At 39.8% G+C, this 27,776-nt stretch overlaps 1 protein-coding gene across 1 annotated transcript in view; it reads right to left on the reverse strand.

The window, feature by feature from the left end:
- The window catches only part of myo3b (myosin IIIB), a 316,686-nt gene that overhangs the window by 122,837 nt on the left and 166,073 nt on the right, over nt 1–27,776 (reverse strand). The window contains exons 22-23 of the mRNA XM_008119035.3: nt 11,074–11,153; nt 4,880–4,900 (exon numbers count right to left, since the gene is read on the reverse strand). Coding sequence (XP_008117242.1) covers nt 4,880–4,900; nt 11,074–11,153 — 101 coding nt within the window. The remainder of the gene's footprint in view (nt 1–4,879; nt 4,901–11,073; nt 11,154–27,776) is intronic.

Raw genomic sequence — 27,776 nt, forward strand, 5'->3', positions numbered from 1 at the left:
CTCACCTTCAGTTACTCTCTAATGTCCCTTTGCATACTTAAAAAGTTAAAACAGTCTGCAGTCATGGACCGAGAGACAGGTATGAATGAACTCATTAGGTCCCAATAGCTTTTTTTTTTAAGTGTTAACATGGTGCCAGAACAAAACAAACATCAACAGCAAGCAGGCCTCCAGGAGAGTGCCATTCAATAACTAGGGTGACATTGACGAGAAGCCCCTTTCTTATATCCTTATATAGTGGATTGCTTCCACTGTAGGACATAGAGATGGTCCTCTTTGGCAGATGTTAACTCCAGTTAGGCATATAAAATAAATGCAAATGAGTGCAGAACTATGCATATATAGGGATCACAGAGCGGCTTTCCTTATACTGAGTGGAACTGTGCAGCTGGGAACTGTCAAGATACCGTATGTTATTTATTTATTTATTTATTTATTTATTTATTTATTTATTTGCAGTATTTATATTCCACCCTTCTCACCCCAAAGGGGACTCAGGGAGGATCACATTATATACATATAGGGCAAACATTCAATGCCCATAAACACATCGAACCGAGACAGACAGACGCAGAGGCAATTTAACCTTCTCCTGAGGGGATGTTCGATTCTGGCCACGGGGGGAGTAGCTGCTTCATCATCCACTCTGATGGCATTTCCTCATTCCAATGTCGTAAATTAGTTAAACTTGCCTCCCCACTTTTATAAGTGGTACCTTATTTCCTACTTGATAGATGCAACTATCTTTCGGGTTGCTAGGTCAGCAACGAGCAGGGGCTATTTTTTATTTTTAATTGACGGGTGCTCACCCCGCCATGGGCTGGCCTTGAACTCATGACCTCATGGTCAGAGTGATTTATTGCAGCAGGCTGCTAGCAGCCTGTGCCACAGCCCAGCCCCAAAGGAAGGTATGTTTGACCTTCCTTGGCTCCACATGGCTCTATATGGGAACCAGGCTCAATATGGGACCTGGCCTTGATTCCATGTGATCTGATGAGACCAATAGGAACCATCTTAATCATACCAAATATATGGCCATGGGTGTAGAATTAATACAATTTGATACAACTTTAACTATCATAGCTCAGTGCTATGGAATCGTGGGAGTTGTAATTTTACATGGTGTTTAGCTTTCTCTGGCAAGGAGAGCTAATGTATCACTAAACTATAAATTCCCAGGATTCTACAGCACTGAGTGATGGCAGTTAAAGTAATGTCAAACTGTATTAATTCTACAGTGAACCCTATGAAACGGCATAGATGCAGAGAGGCATTCTCAGGGCTGCCTCTCCCATCTGTTATGGCATGTCCTCATCCTGGAAACTCAACAATGCTCACAAACTCAAGTCCTTTTGAAAGAACAGTAAGACCTCCCTGCTAATGTTTCTCTTTAGGATTTCAGACTAGCAATCAGAAAAGTAGGCACTATGGCTCAGTGTGAAAAGGCGTGTGCATTCCTGAAGTGTCTTTGCTATTTCTCCAAACCCTAGAGCAATGATGGGCAACCTTCACCAAAAAATCTAGCATGACTTGGGTGGTGTGTCAATTTGAGAAAAAAACAAAACCATAATTTCACAATATATATAGTTTAATTAACAAAAATATATAAATGTAATATATAACTGTATTTTATAAATCAAAAACTATTTACTACCATTATTTCCATGTACAACAATCTATGGTACCTCTTGCAATTTCCACGCTGATTTCACTCTATTGTAGTTTCAATGTAGTCATGAATAATGAATAATATAATAATATAATAATAATAATAATAATAATAATAATATACTACAATAATAGAATAATAATAAAATGATTATATATATATATATGTGTGTGTGTGTGTGTGTGTGTGTGTGTGTGTGTGTGTGTGTGTAATGTGCATAATTCCCATGGAGTAAACATCAAAACCACTGGACCAAATTACACCAAATTTGACCACAAAAGACATTAGTCATCCAATCAATCTGCATGCGGCAGCGTGTCGGCAAAAATGGCTAGGCGTGTCAGTGCTGACACGCGTGTCATAGGTTGGCCATCACTGCCCTAGAGCATCCCCAGTCTCCCGTTTCTTGCAGAGCTGGGAAAAAATGTTCTGGGTTTTTTTTTGGGGGGGGGGGGGTTAGCTGTCTGGCTATCTGTCTGGCTATCTTTGGGAGTTGTAATTCAAGAAAGTAATGTTTGCAAGCAGCTCTTTTCTGTGTGAATGAATAGCATTGTTTTGGCAACAAAAGCAACCATGTTCAAACCAGAGGCTTTACAGTTGGGAAGTTGGAAGGCACAGAAACCAGTGATGGTATAAAACAGGGTCCACACAGATACAGGTATACATGGGTTCATTAGTTGTTTCCACCCATTCATTCACTCCATAAATTAGCTAGGAATCAGAAGAAAATAATTCTCTTCCAAAGCATAAGCAGAGTCCTGGTGGATTTTAACCTCAAGTAAAGAGGCAGGGAGGAGGTTTTTTTTTTTTTTTTTTGGGGGGGGGGGGGGACCAGGAATGAGGCAGTGCTTCATTTGCCAGAATGAACCAACCCACACTGACTCAAAACCTTAACATCAGGCAGAGTAGATGATGGGCAACCTGTAACCCAATTTAAAAGGATGCTATCACTACCCACATGTCCCTGACTGCACATGCTCCACAGAAGAAGCCACAGTAGAATATTCGAATTATAGCTGGAAGAGACCAAGGGCCATCCAGTCCAACCCCATCATGCAGGAAAACACTATCAAAGCATCTCCAACAGATGGCAATTCAGCCTCTGCTTCAAACTACCCTCCATTGCCGGTCAGCTTTTACTGTCAGGATGTACTTCCTAGTGTTTAGGTGGAATCCTTTTCCTGCAATTTGAATCCATTGGGCCGGGCTGTGGCGCAGGCTGGTTAGCAGTCAGCTGCAACAAATCACTCTGACCAAGAGGTCATGAGTTCAAGGCCAGCCCGGGCCTGTGTCTGTCTCTGTCTCTGTCCTAGGTTATGGCATTGAATGTTTGCCTTATATCTGCAATGTGACCCGCCCTGAGTCCCCTTTGGGGTGAGAAGGGCGGAATATAAATACTGTAAATAAATTGCTCAGTGTCCTAGTTTTCAGAGCAGCAGAAAACAAGTCCCCTTCTCAATGTGACATCCTTTCAAATATTTAAATATGGATATCAGGCTCCCTCTCAGCCATATTTTCTCCAAGCTAAACATACTCAGCTCCCTCAGTCATTCCTCATAGGGCTTGGTAAACCCTCCTCTGGACACCTTCCAGCTTGCCAATATCGCTCTTAAACTGTAGTGCCCAGAACTGGATACAGTATTCCAGGTAAGGTCTAACCAAAGCAGAATAGAGAGGCATCATAACTTCTCTTGATCTAGACACTATACTTCTTCTGATGCAGCCCAAAATCCCATTGGCTTTTTTTGGCTGCCGCATCACACTGTTGACTCATGTTCAGCTTGTGGTCTACTAAGACTCCTAGATCCCTTTCACAATCATCTGTGCACCTCATTTTTATTGCAAAAGTGTAGTGCCATACATTTCTCTCTGTTGAAATTCATTTTGTTAGTTTTGGCTCAGCACTCTAATCTGTTGAGGTCATTTTGGATTCTGAGCTTGTCTACAGCGGTATTTGCTATCTGTCCCAAATTGGTATCATCGGCAAACTTGATAAGCACATCCATCTAAACTTTCATCCAAGTCATTAATAAAGATGTTGAACAGTACTGGGCCCAGGACAGAAGTCAGCAGCAACCCACTAGTTACTTTTTCCAGGATAAAGAGGAACCATTAGTGAGCACTCTTTGGGTTTGGTTGCTTAACCAATTACAAATCCATCTAACAGTAGTTTTTGATTGCTAACAAGACGGTGGTGCTAACCACCGCGGTGGCGCAGTGTGTTAAAGCGCTGAGCTGCTGAACTTGCAGACCGAAAGGTCCCAGGTTCAAATCCTAGGAGCGGAATGAGCGCCCGCTGTTAGCCCCAGCTCCTGCCAACCTAGCAATTCGAAAACATGCAAATGTGAGTAGATCAATAGGTACCGCTCCGGTGGGAAGGTAAGGGCGCTCCATGCAGTCATGCCGGCCACATGACCTTGGAGGTGTCTACGGACAACGCTGGCTCTTCGGCTTAGAAATGGAGATGAGCACCAACCTCCAGAGTCAGACATTACTGGACTTAACGTCAGGGGAAAACCTTTACCTTTATCTAACAGTAGTATTGTCAGCCCACATGGCAGCATTTGCTTGCACCATAAAAAAAGATATCAGTACCCTCACTTTGCCACTCTTGTCACTGAGCACAAAAACACTTCCCATTTTATTTATTATTCCATGACACTATTTGGTTCATGCTGCCAAACTAACTGCTTAACATCAAAAAACCCTCTTTGTAATGTTTTAGCACACAGAAAGGGTAGCAAGTATCTTGTTCATTACGCGTCTTAATTATGTTCTCACTACAGCTGTTCTTTATATATGTGTGTGTATATAAACTGACTTTGTGAACTTTAAAAAATCCGTCTTGTTAGCAATCAAAAAGCAGCTTTGTTTTGTTGCCTCACACAATTCAGCAAAATTAAAGCAAACAATCTGCCCTGTTCACATAGCGCATTCGAAACATTTTCACTCTCTCTCTCTTCCTCTCTTTCACACACACACAGAGTGGGGCAGTTTACCATCTGCTGTGAACAGGTGGCATTTGTGTATTATACTAAGAGCACTGGAACCAGAGAATAGTGCCTTTCAGCACCTGCGATCTACGCAGCAGTCTCCAAATCCTGCAGTGCTTCCTAAACCTCGTCTGATCAAGGCTGATATTTTCAAAGGGGCTGCAAAAGAGAGGTGGAAAAAGACTACTGTTTTCGGGATCATAATTCTTTGCCTTACCTTGAGGAGGTACTTAGGAGACTGCATGCAAAAGAGAAAGGAGAAGAAAGAGCAGCTAAGCAGCATCAGAGCAGACATGGAGGGAGTGGGGTGCTGTGGGGAGTGGATTTGGAGATCAGACAGAGAGGTGGGGAGAAGGAGTGGAAAAACAGAAAGCTATGCTTTACTAATCCACAATAGCTGCAGGTTTTTGCCCAAACTAGGAAACGGGCATTAAAATGCACTTCAGATGAATAAATGAGATGAAACACACAGGGCTTTTAAAATCGGGGGAAGAAGGAACAGAGAAAGGAAAACTCTATGTAGCACAAGAAGAAAATGCTGTATCAGCACAGATAACTTCAAACATTTTGTCAGGTCACGTGACCAAGCAAATATTAATCTTCTGCTTAGAATCGCAGGCATGTCCACAGGGAAGGATGTAAAGAAGGAATTTCAGAACTGTCTTAGCAGGCAGAAATTCTTCACCTTGCTAGCTAATTTTCTCTTCAGGAGAGAAAAGGAAAAGAATTCTAAGGCTGAATGCTTCTTACTGGTATCTGGGGAAGGAAGGATTTGAGATGCTGATATTCTTAACAGAATTATTCTTAATAATATTACTGTGAAGAACATCAGTCTGTCATACCCTTTTCTGCCCAGATGCCTGAAACCTTCAATTCTCCAATGAATAGGAATAATACTTTTCCCTTTCTTTATATTCTCTCTTTATATTCATCACTTTCCACTATACATTTAATATAGCTAATTCTATTTACCACAGGGCCAGTGACGATAATGGAGAAGATATTCACACTATTTCTCCTGCACCCCCAGCTTGCAGGAGGGTTGGAGGACCCTCTAGGAACATTGCTTCTTAAACTTGAGATCCTAACCTCAAATGAGGTCCCCTTGACTAAATGAAAAAATTGGCAACGTTTCTGAATGCCATCCATTTATACAAATCTGTTAGTAGCAACATGCTGTGTTTACAGTGGATGCTGCAGAAAATGCTTTAGCTGTACTCCACAAAAAGGGATATTAGCCTGTTTAGCAAATTAGCCTTGCAAATATTGATTTATTATCAGTAAATGTTTGATTGCTGTACCTATTATATATACCTACTGTATGTACTTGCCAAAAAGGGTCATGTAAACATTTCTCAGGCAGAAAGGGGTCACAAGTGGAAAAACGTTTAAGAAGCCCTATGTTAGAACAGTGTGGAAAGAGTTATTGTTATGGTTGAGCCTTCTGGCTCCGGTACTAGGAGACGGGGTCGTAAGACTCCTCGAGAGTCAGACTCTTTTGAGGAGCGTGAAAGAAAACGGCTCCGGGACTTATTTGCAGAACCAACAGATGAAGACTCATTTGAGGGTTTTACCGAGGGAATGGAGGAAGAGATGGTTAGCCCAGAGGAAGATGACATGGAGTGGACTCGTGTGAGGGAGGATTTGGGTGTCACCGGCAATGATAACATGGGAGGCAATTGGCGGGTTGCAGGATCAGACCCATGGACGGGCTGGAGGGATGGAGCGGGATCCACAGCTGGGGATGCTGTGGGGCGTAGTCAAAGGTGTTTTAGCTCTGATGAGGATGATGAGGATGAGGCACCTGGAATTAGGATAGCAGCTGACAGCGATGAGGAGTTATGAACTGGGATAAAATGGGGTTTAGGATCAATGGCTAATTGCGTTGGGCAAGGTAATCTGGACGAACGCTTGGGCTCTTGTTGGGGAACTTCCTGAAGACGGGTGTGATTCGTTGCTGGATACATAAGTTACCAAGGACACTGGGCATAGACGGCGGGAGGAACTGTGTGGGGTTTTTCTGTGCAACTTGTGTTTAATCTTGATAGCTTGGACCTCCGTCGTCTTTTTGACGGACATTAATTACCTACTCTGGATTGACGCTGGACTGATGGACTGACTACGACCCTGGACTATTCCTTCTGTGGCTATCGGTGGAACTTGTGGACGTCTGCACTTGGCTTTCGACCTTGGACCGGATTGGGACCCATGCTGACCGTCGTTACCCTGATTGATGTGCCTGGACCCGGATTTCGCTCGTTGCACGGAGGAGTAAACAGCCTGAGTTACTCATCTATAGCTTTTGAGTAGCAGAGAGGAATCTGCTGCCAGTTTTTTGTGTTCATTTTGACCTCTGTTTTCCAACTTTTGTTTGTTTAAATTGTCAGGCTGAAGTAAGCACTTTTGTTTAAATCCGGATTAAACTCCTGTTTAATCCGGTTTATCCTTTCGAACCGTTTTAATTCAAACGGAGCTGTTTCTGTTACTTTTCACACTGAAGACAAGTGTTTGCCTAGTCCTTTGCTTCCTACGGGCATTTTTTAGTTCTGTAACTTTAATAAACTGTGTTGTACTCTATTTGGTGGCGTTCTGTCTATGACAGTTATGGAGTGCAGAGAAGATAACAGACAAACATTATCTCTCCTACTCCCATTAACAAAGCTCCCTGACAAATCAAATCTCTTTTGCAAGCAAAACTTCTCCATTCATTTGCAGAAGGCAACAATTTGGTTCTGTACTCAGCATCCAACAGGACACAGATTCAAATGTCACAAAACTCTTCCGTATAACCATTCTTGCTGTGATACAGATCTGTCTTATCCTACTTACAATGTACACATTTATAACAGATCTTGGAAAGCTGTTTTTTTTTTAAAAAAAAGCAATTTACCTGTTCCATTACAGTTTTTAAAAAGCAATATATTCCTGTTACTCATGATGATGATAGGAGATCTTGATTTGTTGCTGACTTGTTTGAACTACAGTAGAGTCTCACTTATCCAAGCTAAACGGGCCGGCAGAAGCTTGGATAAGCGAATATCTTGGATAATAAGGAGGGATTAAGGAAAAGCCTATTAAACATCAAATTAGGTTATGATTTTACAAATTAAGCACCAAAACATCATGTTATATAACAAATTTGACAGAAAAAGTAGTTCAATACGCAGTAATGTTATGTTGTAATTACTGTATTTACAAATTTTGCACCAAAATATCATGATATATTGAAAACATTGATTACAAAAATGGCTTGGATAATCCAGAAGCTTGGATAAGCGAGACTCTACTGTACTTGTTATTTTTCCACAATTTTCTATCACTTTTTTGAGGAGTGGGAGAAGAAAGTTTAGGATTTATAAGAAAAAGGATTTATAAGAAAACTTGAAAATGTCCTGTTGAATTTTCTATTAAAATTATCTTAAAACTATTATTTGAAAATAATTAAAAACTGCTGCATGTTAGATAATAAAGTAACTTTGTTCATGAATATTATAGTGCTTTTAAAAGGTAATTTTGATATATTCTCATTACTCCCAATATAGTTGCAACATTATTGTTATTTGTGGCCGGAATGCATCAAGGTTGTTATGAATGCATGGCGACTTTAATTATTTACAGTATTTATATTCCGCCCTTCTCACCCCGAAGGGGACTCAGGGCGGATCACATTATACACACATAGGGCAAACATTCAATGCCCATTTAACTACATAGCTCCGTAGCTCTGTGGTGTCTCCCAGCCTGACCCCCTGCAATCCCCACTTTACCAGACCCTGACCACTATAAGCAACAGGGGTCTGTATCCCTGTCAATCAGATTGCAAGTGGCTGACATTTCCACCACTTTCCATAAGTAATTACCTGTGGGACAGCCAGAAGTAGAGTTCCTATTACAATTCCTCCTCACATCAAAATTTACTCACGGAAGAGGGTGGTAATATCAGTCAGTTGCTTCCTAGGACCCTTCTACATATGCAGTTAAACCTGGAATTAACTGGGATAAAAGGGGCGGTGGCTAAATGACGTTGGGGGAAAGTACAGGTGGAATCAGGTTAACATCTGAAAAGTGCATGTTTAAAGGATGTGCTTAAAATCTGACTCCGCCCAAAAATGTGCACTTGCACATGACTGTATATCTCTGTAATCATGGAAAGCTGGTGACTTCCTTCTCATCCCTCTGTGTGGACTGCTCCAGCACACATGTTTTAAAAGCCAGAAACAGCTGATAAGGCTGTCAAAAATTGAGTCACTGACACACAAGTGGCTAAAGGGAAGCACAATTGGAAAGCAATTACAATTCTCTGCAATCATTCATTTCTTACTTACAATATTAAACAGAGTTTGAATTAATAGTTGGGCGAATAGATAAGAAATCTGCTTGTGTTTACATTGGAATCTCATGTGTGCATATGAGGTCCAGCGCATCTCTGAGAATTTTTCTTTAAAGAAACTTTCCACCGGATGTCCCCTGTCCACCCTCCATCTTGATCCGCTTAAAAGAAAGGTATGAGAACATCGGGGGAGCATTTCCCGAGACTGACAGGTCTGTGTGTGGACTTGCTATCAGGCCCCAGGATTTTTTGCCTCACTTTTAAAACTCACATTTTGACACTGTCTGGAAGTGCCCCTGGTCAATATGGGGAAAGACCCTAATCAATTATGGTGATTGCTGCCCAGTCAGTAGGGATGGGGGAATTTCACCAATCCCAACATATTCCTTATAGATATATTATTTATAACCCGTCCTTTCTCCCCATGGGGAGATAAGACAGCTATGGAATATGTAAGGATCGTGAACACAAGACAGTCACAACTATATAAATCTAGTTTATATGCATTAATAACCCCGTTCATGCATTCCAGTCATGGTTATTAAATTTATTTACATTTCCCATTTCCCCAGAGACTTAGGGCACATCTACACTGACCACTTAAGTCAGGTGGGCCTGGGATCAGCTCCACAGTGGCCAAATGCTGCATGGAGCTGATTTGGAGTAATGTAAGGTAAGGACACCTTAACACAGCTTTGCCATGTATTGACCAAAGTTGGAGATAGTCTCCTGACTTTAGAATCTATTTGAACAGTTGGGTCAGTTCCAGAGCAGACCCAGGCACAACTGTTCCCATGTTTCCCTGTTTGTAGCTCATTACTTACAAACTCTGATTTATACCTATAGGTTCAGATGTTCAAATGGTTTCATGGAAAGTGGGGGAAATAGCATGGTTTTTCTAAGGGTTAAAATAATAGAATTTTAGTAAACTCGGAGAACAAAGCACACACGATAGCTGTCTTCCCTCCTTCATATCATTCAGTACATTGGTAGATAAGAAATAGGGTTTTCAGAAGTGTAATAAATATCCTCTTTTCAATAGAAATGTAAGTAATTTAAGTTTTTATATTGTGGAATAATATTTTAAATTGTAAGTAGCTCGGAGCACTCTAGCGGAGAGCGACTAATTAAGAAATAAAGTGAAGTGAAGTGAAGAAGTTTTTATTATTTTTATTATAAATAAACATAATGGCAAAAACTTGAATGTGCTAACTTTTGAGAAAAATGCCTTCCCACCCCACACCCTTTAGGTGTAAAATAACCGCTTTGTGGACAGAGGGATGGGGGAATTAATGGTCTGTGTTTTTTGACTGACACGTCATTCTCAAGAGGTAATTTATCCAGTATGCCACAAAAAAAGGAGACAAGACAAAAGCATACTGGGAGAAAAAAGATTATGATACTCAAAAGATACCCTCCCTTCTATTACAATTACAATTTTTACAATTACAGTAGAGTCTCACTTATCCAACGTTCTGGATTATCCAACACATTTTGTAGTCAGTGATTTCAAAACATCATGATAATTTGGTGGTAAATTCGTAAATACAGTAATTACTACATAGCATTACTGTGTATTGAACTATTTTTTCTGTCAAATTTGTTGTATAACATGATGTTTTGGTGCTTAATTTGTAAAGTCATAACCTAATGTGATGTTTAATAGGCTTTTCCTTAATCCCTCCTTATTATCCAACATATTCACTTATCCAACGTTCTGCCGGACCGTTTATGTTGGATAAGTGAGACTCTACTGTATCATTGTTCTTGTTTTGGATTTTGGAAAAATTTGCACTGGTGATGCAGATCTTACAAATGAACAGTTCCAGCATAAAATTAAAAGAGAACACTGAACTAAAATAAAAACATTTCATCCTTTCCTTGTTTGAATAACTAGATTTCCATGTTTTGCAAATCACATCTGGATAATAGCTGTTGCACTGTAAAATCAGTGAAACAAACCCCTGATACCCAGATAATGCAAACCAAGTGGCCTTGCATGAGTTAAGGATCTAGCAAAGCTGCAATATGTTACCAATCTCTTTTCAAACACACAAGCAGAGGCATTAACACACACTGACCTTGATACGACCAGCACTGAGCTGCGGAGGCAAAGACCGGGATGCCGCTGTTACTCTGGCTCTTGCTTGAGCCAAGTTACCTATTGAGAGAGAAAAATATTGAGAGGGAAAAATAATATAGTCAGCTCTCCGCATTCAGTGGCGTTAGGGGCACAAGAGCCCGCAAAAGTGAAAAAACTGCAAATTAATTCATTTCTCTGAAAAGCGTCTTCAGCCTTCTCTGCCAGAGTGCTGGTGCATCACTAAACTACAACTCCCATGATCCAAAGCATGAAACCATGATAGTTTAAGTTGCACCAAACTACATTAATTCTGCAGTGTATATGGACCCTAAGTCATCTGATGAAAGTTGACCATAGAGTTGTACTAGAGGACCAAGAGATTTCTAGGGATAACAAGCAAATCTGCAAATGTCACATCTGTGAATGTGGACAGCTAGCTGTAATCAATGGGACAAAAATGGTTAAAAGTAAAATAAGGAAGATAGGAAAATACTTTGAGTAACAGCACCATAAAACCAGGTAGTCCAGTGGTATATCTACTGTAGAATTAATGTAGTTTGGCACCACTTGGACTGCCGTGGGTCAATGCTATGGAATCCTGGAACTTGTAGTTTGGTAAGATACCAGCCCTTCTTTGCAGAGAAGGCCAAGTACATTGAAAAATCACAGCTCCTATGATTCCATAGGATTGAGCCATGGCAGTTAAAGTGGTGTCAAACTGCATTAAATTTTTCAGTATAAATGCATAATAGAACCATAGGAGGTCCAAGGTAATTTTCAAGAGTAAGCGAACAGAAATTTTGCCCCCCCCAAACCAATAACTGAAAAATAAAAGTGTTGGATAAGCGAAAATGTTGGATAATAAGGAGGAATTAAGGAAAAGCCTATTAAACATTAAATTACACCAAAACATCATGTTTTACAACAAATCAACAGAAAAAGCATTCAATACATGGTAATGTTATGTTGGAATTACTATATTTGCAAATATAGGGCAGTGTGCTTCTGGAACATGACCATACAGCCTGGAAAACTCACAGCAACCCAGTAAAAAAATTTTGTTGTGGTGGTTGCAATGCAAACAAGTTACCAGTTGTTTCTCACCTGCATTGTACGCCTTGTCCTTTATGACATGTTTGCTTTCACCTCTTGTGAATTAAAAAAAATTAAAGGGAATTATCTTAAGTAAAACTTTTGTTGTTATGATTGGTGCAACAGAAAGAAGAGGCCAGCTGCTTCTACATACACCTCCTATGTCTTGTCTTTTGTAAGACATTTGTTCTTATATCTGGTTTAATTTTTTAATACAAATATCAAATATTAATAATATTTAGAATTTTTTCAGTTAAATAAAACTTTGTTGTTGTTGATGCATTGGAGGGGCATTAGTGGGCGAAAAATACTCTGTCCATGGAAATTTAGTATTTTTAGTATTTTTTTAAGTTAAATAAAACTTGGTTGTTATTGTTGTTGCATTACAAGCCAAACATTGAGACCCTCCTTCTGCCCCAAATGGAGAGGGAATCCAATGGAACAGAAGGAAGACTAGGATCAGGCCCCACTTTGCACCTGAGAAGGGCAAAATATCAAAGGCCCTATACCATAGGATCGATGCAGTTCCACATCACGTTTTCTCTATACATGAAGGCAGAGTTAGAGAATAGATCCTCTGGCCTTACCTCTGTTTGCCTTGATCCTATTTGGACAGCAGCCCATTGAGAAAAAATACCCAAATACAAATAGAGACCCCATAGACCATCATTGCCCCAATTATCCTTCCCCCAAATCATTCTGAGAAGTAATGCTTGTGTGACTAATACCTTTAATTGTTGGGAGATCAGGGAGAAAGGGGGCATCAACCCCAATCATTCCCACCTACCTATTTCACTGCATAATAATCACACCTTTAAATCATCCTTTTTTAGCTGAAAGGGGGACACAACTATTATGTGGGAAGATATCTGGGCAGAGCTATATAATCAAAGGTACGAATCGTCATTCTTTAGCTAGGCATATCTATATATTATTTAGCTAGGCATATGGAGCCTCTGGTGGCCTAGGGGATAAAAGCCTCGTGACTTGAAGGTTGGGTTGCTGACCTGAAAGCTGCCAGGTTCGAATCCCACCCGGGGAGAGCGTGGATGAGCTCCCTCTATCAGCTCCAGCTCTATGTGGGGACATGAGAGAAGACTCCCACGAGGATGGTAAAACATCAAAACATCAGGGCGTCCCATGGGCAACGTCCTTGCAGACGGCCAATTCTCTCACTCCAGAAGCAAACTCAGTTTGCTCCTGACACGGAAAAAAAAAAAAAAGCTAGGCATATCAGGAATTTGACTCCCAGTGGGACATTGTTGCTGTTGTTCATTGACATCCCACCTTTCTCCCAATAATGAGACTCAAGGTGGGGCATCTTACACTAGCAGAGACTGTGTTTGCTTAAACCAAAGCCCCCATTGAGCCAAGATAGGGACAAAGATATGCATCAAAGAGCCTTTTTGTATTAAGAGTTTTTAAATTGTATTGCACTTTTAAAACATTGGATGCAGCCTTGGATCCCATGTTGGAATAAAGACAGGATTATGAATTAAGAAGATAAATAAATAGACAGTAATCTTCACCAGGCCTACTCAACCCTGAGATAGAGAAGCCAGAAATAAATGCAAATCGACACCAGTTTAACTGCCATGTCTCAATGATATGGAATCACAAGATTTGTAGCTTGACAAGGCACCAGCACTTTTTGGTAGAGAAGGTTAAAGACCATGTAAAACTACATACCCCCAGGATCATATAGCATTGCACCAGGTAGCCAAACTTTCCACGTTCCTGAATTAGAAGTAAATACCGTGTTTCCCCGAAAATAAGACAGTGTCTTACATTAATTATTGCTCCCAAAGATGCTCTAGGTCTTATTTTCAGGGGATGTCTTATTTTTCCATGAAGAATTCACATTTATTGTTGAACAAAAAAAATGAACATTTATTATATACTGTACAGTAGTTGTCATCACAAACCAGCATAACCAGACAAACTGAGAATCCTATCAAGAATTTCTTGTTACTACCATTATTTCCATGTACAACACTCTGGTACGTACATTTACCGATCCTGCATGCTCTGGTGTTCTGTTCGGCGGGCATGCTTCCAAACAAAAACTTTGCTTGGTCTTACTTTCGGGGGAGGTCTTATATTTAGCAATTCAGCAAAACCTCTACTAGGTCTTATTTTATGGGGATGTCTTATTTTAGGGGAAACAGGGTAGGTTGCTTTTTGTATCAAAAGCAAACAAGATTATACATATACACACTGTGGCCCCTTATGTGTGTATATGTATAATTTAGTTATGCTTTTGCTTCCGATGGCCTAGGGGATAAAAGCCTCATGACTTGAAGGTTGGGTTGCTGACCTGAAAGCTACCAGGTTCGAATCCCACCCGGGGAGAGTGCGGAAGAGCTCCCTCTATCAGCTCCAGCTCCATGCAGGGACATGAAAGAAGCTTCCCACAAGGATGGTAAAGACATCAAAAACATCTGGGTGTCCCCTGGGCAACGTCCTTGCAGACGGCCAATTCTCTCACTCCAGAAGCAACTCCGGTTGCTCCTGAAAAGAAAAAAAAATCACTTTGTATAAAATATTTGAGAAGTCACCCACTGAGGACCCTTACCCGCATTTTCCTGTCCTGGGAAGGTCTGCCAACACCTTGCCAGGCTTCATCTCCATAATTGGATTAATCAGCTACCTTGAATGGAATCCATACAAACCAGGTGACACAAGGGTTAACTGGAGCCGGATGGTCCACCCTTTCTTTGTGTCACTGCTTGGACAACATGTGACATTTACCAATATGGCACGGAGTTTCCAGTCACGGGATACTGTGCCACTGTCTTGGAAAGGCTATTTTCCCTTTTTATTATTCCCAGCCACTGGACATTGATGTGAACAGCCATTGAACATTGAAGTCATTATGTCAGCTATCAGGAATATTTAATCCCATCATCAGCCACCACCACATCCTTTGTACTGGAGCTTGTACAGCCCCTTGCCAACCACTGAGCAGAGGGAAATCTACATTTAAGGTGCTCGGAGCGCTCTCATTGGCTGAGATGTGCCAAACTCCCGCCTCTCCAGGGAGTCCCCGCTGACATCACGCCAGCTCAGCCAATCACAACCAATGCCCTCCTTGGAAATATCCGACAGGCTCCTACCCTGCTGGGATTCAGAAGGGCCCTGAAAACATGGTTATGTGCCCAAGCTTTTGATGAGTAAATGACAAAGTTGACATGGCCTGATTTAAGGATGAAGCATGAGGATCTCGGACAAATGGAATTAATTATATATACGTTTTTAAGGTTTTTATAATGTGTTTTAACAATGTTATAAATGGATCTGTTTATATTGCTTTGTTTTTATGATTGCATTTTGGGCATTAAATTTTGCCAGTTTTTGTAAGCTACCCTGAGTCCCCTCGGGTGAGAAGGGCGGAGTATAAATGTTGCAAATAAATAAATAAATAATAAACCAAGTCAGGTCCAGCTGGGGCGATGGGACCTTTGAATCTGACATGTATAAAAGTACCTGTTTTGCTGTATAATGTATCTCAGCCTATTTTTGGCAAATTATTGCAGGTTGGCATCACCTTCACCTGAAATTCAATAAAACACCTTGGTGGCTTCTACTGGAATATTGACTTCTTTTTCTCACCAGGCTTAACCCACAGCGGCCTGGATCTCACAATCCACTGCCTCTTTAAATTGCTCGATAACAAAACCATGATGGTAGGGGAACTGCCTCTGAAAATGGGTCTGGAGCCCCGGTGCCGAAGTGTGTTAAAGCACTGAGCTGCTGAACTTGCAGACCGAAAGGTCACAGGTTCAAATCCCAGGAGCGGAGTGAGCGCCCGTTGTTAGCTCCAGCTTCTGCCAACCTAGCAGTTCGAAAACATGCCAATGTGAGTAGATCAATAGGTACCGCTTCGGCGGGAAGGTAACGGCGCTCCATGCAATCATGTCGGCCACATGACCTTGGAGGTGTCTACGGACAACGCCGGCTCTTCGGCTTAGAAATTGAGATGAGCACCAACCCCCAGAGTCAGACACCTTTACCTTAAGACTTTAGCCATGTCTCGTCTCTACAGACAATGAGACATGGGCAAAACCCTTACATATCTAAGTATTCTACAAGTGACAAGTCATGTATAGACGTAGTATGTGCTTAGCAAATTTGCCTATCATTTTAGCATGCCCACTCTGCACCACCAACCTTACATTTGAATGGAGCAGCGCAAGTGTTAACAGTGTTTCCAGGCTAGAACTTTGAACATACTGAACACCAATTAAACATAATGGAAAGTATGCCTGAGCAAAGATACATAGGGTTCTACTTCATACATAGTACGTTTCTATAGATTTTTGTTTACAGTCCACATCCTGTACACATCAGTCACCAATTAAAATTACATGTAAAAAAGTGAAACAGTTGTACCCCTTCAAACTGCGGTTGGTATATTGCTTTTCTCTATTTAAAAAAACCTCCTTGTGTGTTTATTAAACTGTAACATAGCCAAATAGATCCCTTTCCAAAGAGACAACTATTACAAATAGGCAGCTTCTCATATATACGAGCACTACACAAAAACACACACAGATGGAATTTTTTGAAGTATATGAGAGGAATATGAGAAAACACCAAGAAGCCTAGTTAATGAACTGCTGATAAAAGACACCCAGACACACAATTAAAGTTACTGGGTATGAATTCTCCTGAATACTAATATGCATACAGATAATCAGAGACTGGTGCATTATAGCAATATTATAAAAGAATTGTCAACTTCTTGTCACTTTCCAGTTTCTGATGTAGAATCTATATCATGCAGATTAGAGAGTATCACAATGACGGAGCCATTCACAGTTGAAGAGCACCCAACGTTTCATTGTTAGAAAGTCAGCAACTGTAGATTAAGCCACAGGGGGTTGGCCCTCATTGGCCTGCGAGTGGGATAAGAATTTGAACCCCTTAACCTTCCTTGTGCCTTGGTGTAAAAGATGACCCAGATTAACTCATCAAAAACAATGGACACAATCCAACCCAAATTGATCATGTTGAAATACCACTGGTTTCCAAGGAAAGGTGAAACACATGCTGACTTTTCTCCTGTTGCACCCTAAGAGTTTGAAAACTGCTCTTTTTTGTTGGATTGTACCCCATATATTTAGATGCTGGGAATCGACTGAGTGGAAAGGTATTCATTACCAATAATTTGGGGGCCTTTTCTGTTTTTTCCTTTTGCAGACAAAGATTCTTTTTCCAAAAAAGAGGATTAAAAAAAATCTTTGAGAGGAAGAAAGGAAATGATGTGGACTGTGCATGTGCAAGCCATTCCAGATACATTTCAAAGTTTTAAGTAGTGAGTGGAGCACAAGATGTCCAAATGTTTTCTCTGGCTACATATCTTCAGAGGCTAAACTGTGATTAATAGCATTGAAAGAACCCTTTGAAGCAGGATTGGTGACATCAAAGTCCTAATCCATGGGTGGCAGGATTTTTATAATGAGTGGGAAGCATTTTAACACATTTCAAAGGATTTACAGCATGAATAAACAATAGGCCACTGCAGATGTGCCACACACCTTTCAGAAACATAACACACAAATAAGTTTCCATTTTAATTTAAATGTAAATAAAATGTTAGCACTTCTTTCAGATGTTAAAGTGCCTTGTTTGCTGCAACTCTGCTGTTTCCCCCATTGCTTTGCAGAAAGCACATTAATTTAAAGCAGCTTTCTTTATTACAAAATTATGACTGAGACAACGTAAGTGAAAATAGGCAATATTAAATCAATGAGACCATAGCCAGTTTCCTAAAGTACAATTCACTGAGAAGAAAGAAAAATGCAAGTAATACAGTATCCATGTTAGATGCAAAAGAATCTCTGAATTCAGTTCTCTCACTTTTCTTTTAAACAAGTTCATTTGAAAACACTGTTGGGGTAAATGAAAATACAAATTAATGAATGGTATAAAGAAGTTTGGCAAATGGCACTGAATGACAAGCTAACATCAAATTTAAAAGTAAAGAAGGGATTATGGGGAAAAATGATTTTGAAAGTATTTGGAGAAAATTTCTAGAAAGATTATTGGAAAAAGAAGATGGGAATTTACCTCCAAATGAAGAATTGAACTTTTGGTGGGACTACAGAAGAAAAGTTGGCTCTGGGGAAGGAGAGCACAGGGGTGAACGTAAATAAAAGAGGGGGAAATGTATAGAATATGTTTATATAATTGTAACTTTTTCTCAAATAATAATAACAATAAAAAAAATTAACACATAAAAAAAGAAAACACTGTGTTGTCAAAGGCTGTCAGGAGAGAATACTTCTGGAACATGGCCAAACAGCCCGAAAGACATACAACAACCCAAAGGAAACACTGTTGGGGTGACATTTAAAAATTAAATATTTCATATATACGTACACTAATAGATCGCCATTCATGTTCTATGGGAGGAGAGAGACAGACACACACAGAGAGAACAAAAGTTCAAGAAGTTATTAGGTGAGGAATTTGTACTTGTTATTCCACCATCTGGGAACTTCTTTCTTTTTTCTTACTGGATTTAATTCCAGTAAGAAAAAAAAATAGGAACCTCTGGTGGCCTAGGGGATAAAAGCCTTGTGACTTGAAGATTGGGTTGCTGACCTGAAAGCTGCCAGGTTCGAATCCCACCCGGGGAGAGCGTGGATGAGCTCCCTCTTTCAGCTCCAGCTCCATGCGGGGACATGAGAGAAGCCTCCCACAAGGATAGTCAAACATCAAAACATCCGGGCATCCCCTGGGCAACGTCCTTGCAGATGGCCAATTCTCTCACTCCAGAAGCAACTCCGGTTGCTCCTGACACAAAAAAAAACTGGATTTAATTTGTAGCCCCACTAAATTTTGATTAAATGTTTGTCAGGAATTTTTTTCACTTTAATGTCTAGACATGTTTTTAAAAAGAAACATAAAGCCAACTTTTCAACTCTTCTGGTTAAAGAGTTTGAAGCTAAAATATCCCTCTTTTTTTACCTAATGTGGCAGCAAGAAGTCTTAAGTGATTCAAAGACTTTAGATAAAAAGAAATGCAATGGGCAATAGGTATCTGCCAGGGTTTGGTTCCAGGATCCCCATGGATACCTAAATCCATGGATGCTCCAGTCCCAACATATACAATGGCCTAGTAAAATAATCTCCCTCACACAAAATGGCAAAGCAAGATTTTGAAAAGTATTCTCAAGCCATGGCTAGATGGATAAATTGATACGAAGGTCCAGTTGTGAAAAATTCTTCCAAAGTTTCTAGAATAGAATTCACAAACTGTGCATAATAGCAATGCAAATTTCACCCACCATATCCACATTTTTTTCTTATGGATAAAGGGTTCATGGAGCTCAAAGTTGAGACATGGAGCAAAACATTTAATATCGACCCTAGGAATCATGCGTCCCTTGCAAGATGTACACATATTTTGATATATATACATATTCACCACAAAAAGTTAGGAACAAGGGCATTGGAATTTATAATAATGTATTTCAAAATGATGGAAGTACATCTGTTTTCATGGGCAGATAGTGTTTTTTGCTTTAGCATTTATATTATGAATGAATTACATACATATAGCTGATCCATATAGCTAATTTAAAACTTGTGAGGTTTTTAAAAAGTATTTTAATTGGAATTCAAAAGTCTTGAGGTTGAACTTGAGGTTCAAAAATTGAAGCTTTGAGGCAGAGGTAAGCCGCAAGCAAAATGGCTGAAATAGAACAAATAACCCATCTCTTGGAAGACCTACACAAATACACCAGTAAATATTGACATCTGAGAAGCTGCAGATTAGAATACCAGTCCAGAATTAAAAAATTGTCCAGTAGACCAGCACTGTCTGAAATCTTTGTCCAAGGCAATCAATAAATATATTTTAAGGTAAAGGTAAAGGTTTTCCCCTGACGTTAAGTCCAGTCATGTCTGACTCTGGGGGTTGGTGCTCATCTCCATTTCTAAGCCGAAGAGCCGGCGTTGTCCGTAGACACCTCCAAGGTCATGTGGCTGGCATGACTGCATGGAGCGCCCTTACCTTTCCTCCTGAGCGGTACCTATTGATCTACTCACATTTGCATGTTTTCGAACTGCTAGGTTGGCAGGAGCTGGAGCTAACAGCGGGCGCTCATTCTGCTCCCGGGATTTGAACCTGGGACCTTTCGGTCTGCAAGTTCAGCAGCTCAGTGCTTTAACACACTGCGCCACCACCAGGGGCCAAAATATATATTTTATGGTTGAGGAATAGTGAAACGTAAAGGCAAGCAGTTAGCACAACTCCAGTCAGCACAGTTGAAGTAGTTTCTTTTTATTACTTACAAACTTGTTCTCTGAAGACTACACTTGTGGAGTCAAAATGGCCTGGACAAAGACCCCATTCAGAAACTTTTAGAGCTGAGGAGCTTATTTTATTTACTTATTTACCTATTTATACCCCGCATTTTTAACCCCGAAGGGGACTCAAGGCGGCTTACATATGGTAACAATTCAATGCCTTAAAACACATATAAAATACAAGCTTAAAATTTTTAAATATTAAAACCGTAAAACATATAGATATTTGGCAGGAATCCTGCTCTCTCCAGCATTTTACATATTCTATCCCACCAATTATTATCCCCCCCCCCCCCCCCCCAGTTTAAAGTCTGCCATGAAATTTTACAGAGACTTGAATGAGGGGCTGTAGAATGGGTTTGTGCAAAGACACAGATGAGCATGCAAAAAAACCACATTTACAGGGAGGCAACTTGTTCTCCTTCATGGTTTCTGTGCCTCACACCAAGGGATGGCTGTAAAGCTCACCAGAGGATGGTGGGTCAGGTCACTGAAGAACAGAAGAGAAAATACACATCAAACTGGGCATTCACTTGAGCTCTGCTATCCAGTTTATAATGCCAGATAAACACGGAAGCTGTACTGAAGTTGCAGTTCTGCACAAGTTTGGAATTTAAATTCCACACAGCAAAGCAAGCCATTCTAAACAAGCTGCTGATGCTATATTTTATAGTCTGGACCAAGCATTTAGAAAATCTTTGTGAAGAGACCTGATATCCTTTCCAAACTCCACCATATCAGAGAAAAAAGCCTTTTAGTCTAACAAAAGGATATGGTGCATTGAATATAAAATGCAAGCACCTTTCAAATGTCAAGATAAAGAAGGGATCTTTCCAGCTCTGATGTAGCGTCTGGATAGAAAGTGGGAAAGATGGTATCTTGGTTGAGATGGAATTGTGAGCTTTTGGAAGAAAAGTTATTAAACCACCTTGTCTCTGAGGAAAATCAAAAGTGGTTCATTTAAACAAAGAGCATTGAGTTCATTTGCTTTGTCCTGCAAAGGTAACAGCTACAAGAAAGATCACCTTCAGAGTCAGCAAGTAGCTCAAAAGGCTTACAAGTAAATTGCAAAAGAACTAAGGACAGTGATCACATAGGAATGGGTTGTTGTATGTCTTTCAGGCTGTGTGGCCATGTTCCAGAAGTATTCTCAGAGCCTCACAGCCTCTGAGGATGCCTGCCATAGATGTGGGTGAAACATCAGGAGAGAATACTTCTGGAACATGGCCACATAGCCTGAAAGACATACAACAACCCTGTGATCCCGGCCATGAAAGCCTTCGACAACACATTGCACATAGGAATGGGCAGAGCAAGTTGATGGTGAACACAGAAACCCCTGCTTTCAAATTCATTTGACACAGCATGCTGCAGCAGAGCGTTCCACAGATCCCACTGGAACAGCCTCAACTTGGAATTGGCACTGGGGTGAGGGGTACCAGCAACAGCTCCAGCAGAAGCACAGATCTCTCAACTCTCACTCTTCTAACTTCTCTTGGCCACTTTGTAACAATGTCCCTAATAAAATGTATCTTCCTTTCTAAGCCTATCTGGCAACATTGTATCTTTCCTGAATCTAAGCTGAGTTTATAGTGTTCCCTCACTACTTCGCGGTACACTTTTTGCGGATTCGCTGTTTCGTGGTTTTTCAATAAACTCTAAAAGAATATTATAAATCATAAAAATTTACAATGTATAGCCTAAGGAAGGGAGGAAGGAGAAGCTGAAGGGAGAGAAAAGGAGCCCAAGTGGCAACAGGAGGAGAAGGAGGCAATTTATCAACATACGATTGGTTGATAAAAACTTAAAATAGTGTATAACTACTAAAATAATGTATAAATATTAAAATAAATATAGTGTCCCTACTTCGCGGATTTTCACTTATTGGGGGTGGTTCTGGAACGTAATCCCCGCGATAAGTGAGGGAACACTGTATTCCTTTCCGAGCCGCGGAATGAGGAAATGCAGTCTTTAAAATCGCGGATACCGGTTCTCTGCTTTGAATCTCCATAACCAATCTTCACCAAACTAACGCCATTCTGACCCTCCACTAATTCTAAGACTAATTGCTATCTTGGATTTTGCCACTTTTGCTCCTAACTCCCTCCAACCCACTCTTTCTGTTCAATTCGAAACCTCAATTCAAACTGAAGGAGCTCTTTCGCAGTTCCGCAATTCTTTTTTAATTTGGCACCTTTTTCCTGTCAGTAGAAGTATCATCTGGTGGGCCCCACGGACCTCAGAAACCTTCCTTGGTGCCCCCCTTTGACCCCGACTCTCATTTTTATGAATGAATGCTACCTTTTTATGGATGGACATTGGCAGATCTTTGCCTTGCTGAACCCCCCATATCTCTTATGAATTTCCTATGCTAGGGACTCCCTTCCCCCACCCTGCATGCACCCCAAGACCACCCTTGTGCCTCTCTCCTTATGTGTTAGGGGTCCCCAGAAACATCTGTAAGAGGCCTAAGAAGGTTCCCTATAGAAAGGTCTCCTTTCCCTCCTGGGTGATAGAAACAGAGGATGTTGAGCTTTGATATGGAGCAGAAGAAACAGGTAATAGTCCAGATTCCAAGGTAGAAGCAGGGGACATTAACTGTAGAGAATCAACTAAAGGAACTGATGGGCAAGGGATGAGTAATGGGGTTGGACCACATTTTGCCTCTGCATCTTGTCAATATTTTTGTGCTGGGTCCCTATTGCAGTATTGACCCATGTCAGCTCAAGTTTATTCAGGTGCTTTTTGTCAAAATAACTTTGACATAAATGATTATATATAGTGTTTTGTTTTCATTTTAAGATTGTTCCATTTTAAGATGGAACAAAGATATATTAGAATTTATCTGGAACAACAAAAAAGCGAGAATAAAATACACAAATCTGACTGAAGAGAAAGAAAAAGGAGGATTGGGCCTACCAAATTTAAGTTTATATTTTGAAGCTAATGCATTGAATTGGATTAGAGAATGGATAAATTTAAAAAACAAGAAATTGCTGACTTTAGAAGGTCACGACCTGCGGGCAGGTTGGCATGCGTACCTGTGGTACGAGAAGAAAAAAACGGAAAGAAATTTTGGAAACCATTTTATCCGCTCCACACTATTGAAAATCTGGGAGAAATATAAAAAAAGATTATATAATAAAACCCCACTCTGGCTGTCACTGCCAGAGGCAGGCCACAGGAGGGAAATAGGATGGATTAAATGGCCAACATACAGAGAAGTCTTGAAGAAAGAAGGTAAAGAACTAAAAATAAAATCCCTAGAAGAATTGAAAGAACAAAATATAAACATATCGTGGTTTCAGTACTATCAAATTAAAGAACATTTCACAAAAGATGCCAAACTCGGATTTGAAGAGAAACAAACAGTATGGGATAAAATATTACTGAACAGGAAGAAGGCAACAAGTAAGATCTATAAATTTCTACTAGAATGGAGCACGGAAACAGATTACGTCAAGCCATGTATGATAAAATGGGCTAAAAATATAGGCAGAACAATTATGCTGAGTGAATGGGAACAAATTTGGAAAAAGAAATTAAAATATACCTATGCAAACGATGTCCGAGAAAATTGGCTGAAAATGATGTATCGCTGGCACCTGACACCAGAACAAATAGCAAAATACTCAAAAGATAAAAATAACAAGTGCTGGAAATGCGGGAAAATTGAAGGAACATATTTTCATATGTGGTGGACGTGCGAGAAGGCAAGAACCTATTGGAAAACAATACACAGTGCCTGCCAAAAGATCATAAAAGTAAATATACCACTAGTGCCAGAATCCTTCCTATTGGGAATGGTAAATTTAGATTGGTCAAAAAATGATGACAAAATTTTTGTATACCTAACGACAGCTGCCAGATTAGTATACGCAAAAGTATGGAAACAAAAAACTATCCCAGACAAAAATGAATGGATAACAAAAATAGTCGAAGTTATGAACATGGACCATTTAACTTACTTATTATCAAAGGCTGAAAATAAATCAAGAACGGCTACCAACTGGAAACCAGTAAAAGACTGGTTGAAGAAAGAAAAGATACCAATACTAACATAAGGGAAACCGCAGGATTACCATACAAAGAAAACAAGATAAGACTTAAAATCAAAAGAATGGAAGACAACAAAAAGAAGAAGAGTGGAAGTCAAGAAACCTTCCCTAACCCCCACACCCCTTCCCCCCCCACCGCACCCTCCTCCCCTCATTTTTTCCCCATCCCCTTTTTCCCTTCCCACTCTCCCCCCCTTGTCTCACCCTAGTTTTTTTTTCTTTTCCCCTCCTTTTTATCTTATGTTAAATAAATCTTTCAATAAAAATATATGAAAAAAGTTTATTCAGGTGCTTTTTGTCAAAATAACTTTGACATAAATGATTATATATAGTGTTTTGTTTTCATTTTAAGATTTCCTATTGCATTATTGAGTTTCAGTCACCCTTTTCCTCCTTCACGTTTGTGTTATTGCTCTCCTCCCACATTTGCCCATGTGCTCTGGATTATCCTATGGATGGAATTATCTTGGAGTTTTAGATGACAATAACCGAGGCAAAGCTATATTTCCAAAATTTAGTTCCTCCCTGCACAACAGTTTTACCAGATCATTGGGTGATTACTGTTGTGGTAATCTCTAAGCGGTTAGACTCAATTTAACCCTCTCTGGGGGAGATTCCACCAAAATCAGCAGAGTAGCAAATGCAAAGCTCTCAAATGCAACAATTACTTACACGGGAGAGCAAGAGAAGCCTTTGTCTAGTTAGGATTGCAATGGACTGCAGAGTTTTAATAAAAGTTCAAAAAGTATTTATTCAGGTAAAAAGAACTCCATTGTAGATAGAAAGGCTTGGGAGCTGTCTAGTCTACTCTAGACTGGTTTCTAAGGAAAAATAAAAAAGGAAAAATAACAAACATCTAAATACAATAGAGTCTCACTTATCCAAGCCTCGCTTATCCAAGCTTCTGGATAATCCAAGCCATTTTTGTAGTCAATGTTTTCAATATATCATGATATTTTAGTGCTAAATTCGTAAATACAGTAATTACTACATAGCATTAATGTGTAATGAACAACTTTTTCTGTCAAATTTGTTGTATAACATGATGTTTTGGTGCTTAATTTGTAAAATCATAACCTATTTTGATGTTTAATAGGTTTTTTCTTAATCTCTCCTTATTATCCAAGATATTCGCTTATCCAAGCTTCTGCCGGCCCGTTTAGCTTGGATAAGTGAGACTCTACTGTAGTTGCCAGGAGAGACAGCAAGATGCTTCTTGTTAGCTAGAAGAACAAAGGGAGAAGAGAGAACCAAAATGGTTCCAACCTCATGGTCCAATTATTTGGGGCCATAAAAGACATTCTGACCAATGAGAAGTTAGTGTCCCTAAAGATTCACATTTCTACTAACTTCAAAGTAAGGGATGCAAGTAAGTACACAGGATAGAGTGAAACACAGTAAAGCCTATCTAGGCATGCTTTGGAAACAGGGAAAGGATTCCCTCAATCTAACTCTATCATCTATCTAACTACATTTGGACTTGAGTAGTCCAGGATGATTCCCAACAAATACCATGTTTATTTATTAAGCACTATGAATATTAAGAGATTGTTATAATCCTGGAAAACTAATGCTGAAAGATCATGGCAGAGAATAGACATACATGGATCCTTTCGGAAAGTCTTGGAAATCTCAATGTGATCCCTGACCATCCATTGGACCATCCATTGGAATCCCCAAGGAAAAGCTACCCACACTGTACTGACACTATACTCCCTAAATGACAGCATGACAGGATGAGACTTTCTCATCCTCTGGGGAATGTCAAATCAAAGTGCGATGCAGTGGGGTGGGGGGTAAGTCATAAACATATTTTTTTCAAATGGGAACAGAATCAAATTCCCAATAGATTTCAAAGCGGGACCTGGAGAGCAATTGTTTAATCCTGTCAGAAACGAATCAAGAACATGCTGCAAGTCGCTTCTGGTGTGAGAGAATCGGCCGTCTACTTGGAGAGCCATGATGTCACTTGATAAGGTCCAGACAAAGACTCAACTAATGCAGTTTGTGTGTACCTTTAGCTTGTCTGAAGATGTATAGCAACCTCATGAATTTTACAGAGTTTTCCTAGACAAGGAATACTCAGGGGTGGTTCTGCCAATTTCTCAGAATCATATTACACAACACTTTTGTGTGACAAGATCCCAGTAAACGCATACAAAAGTCATTCAGCAGAAAGCCTGAGCTGCTAGCATTTGGCTGGGGTTGCTGTTTACAGAAGGAAAACAGCTGGCTACTGTTTATTTAAATTCACACACTTGAAAGTGAGACAAAGAGGAAATGTGTGCCCGTTGAAGAGTTCACAAAAACCTACTGGGTATCTTGTCCAATCTGGCATGCTGCAGCAATATCCAGTATCACACACAAGGCCACAAATATTAATTACTCTGATAATAGTATTGATATTATAATGTATTACGATATAATACTGATAATAATATTTAATAATATTAATTTAATAATATTAATATATTAAATGTAATATTACTAATAATATTACAAAGTAATGACATAGTACAATATAGTAATTTAATGCCAGTATTGTACTATGCTAATAATATAATGTATTGTATGTGAATGTAATTTGTAAGCCGCTCTGAGTCCCCTTTGGGGTGAGAAGGGCGGCATATAAATGTAGTAAATAAATAAATAAATCTCTTAATTTTAAGAGAAGTTCCAGCTTTTAGGATAGGCTATCTTATAAAATCATTTCAATGCAATAAACACATACTTTGACAACACTAGGCTATAGTGACTTCTTAAGACTTCTTTTCTCAGTCTAAAAGTGGCAATGTCTTTCTACTGCCCATAAATTCCATCCGTAATTTTGCAAAAATTATAATGTATTCAAATTAGCAGCTCAGGGGAATTATTTTACATTTTTGACAGAAAAATACTCCCTTTCCTTCATTCATAAACTAATGTAGCAATAACACAAGAAAAATCTATATCTAATTAATGATAAATAATACATTTAGGCCCAGACCAAATACTGTTATTTCTACGATGGAATTGCATCTGTCAAGAGCAGTGAGGAAGGGGAAATTCCCAAATATCCCTCTCCTTTTGAAGCAGATTTTTGGGCATCAGAGACTAGGGATGTAGGGAAGAATAAGTCCTTTGTCATAATGTTTCCCATGCTGTCTGATGAGGGAGGTTGACATATTTCCCCCCTTACATGATAAGAGATCAGTACCATATTTGTGCCCATTGACTACAACTGCTATTATTC

Source organism: Anolis carolinensis, chromosome 1 (assembly GCF_035594765.1).
Source record: "Anolis carolinensis isolate JA03-04 chromosome 1, rAnoCar3.1.pri, whole genome shotgun sequence".
NCBI lineage: Eukaryota > Metazoa > Chordata > Lepidosauria > Squamata > Dactyloidae > Anolis > Anolis carolinensis.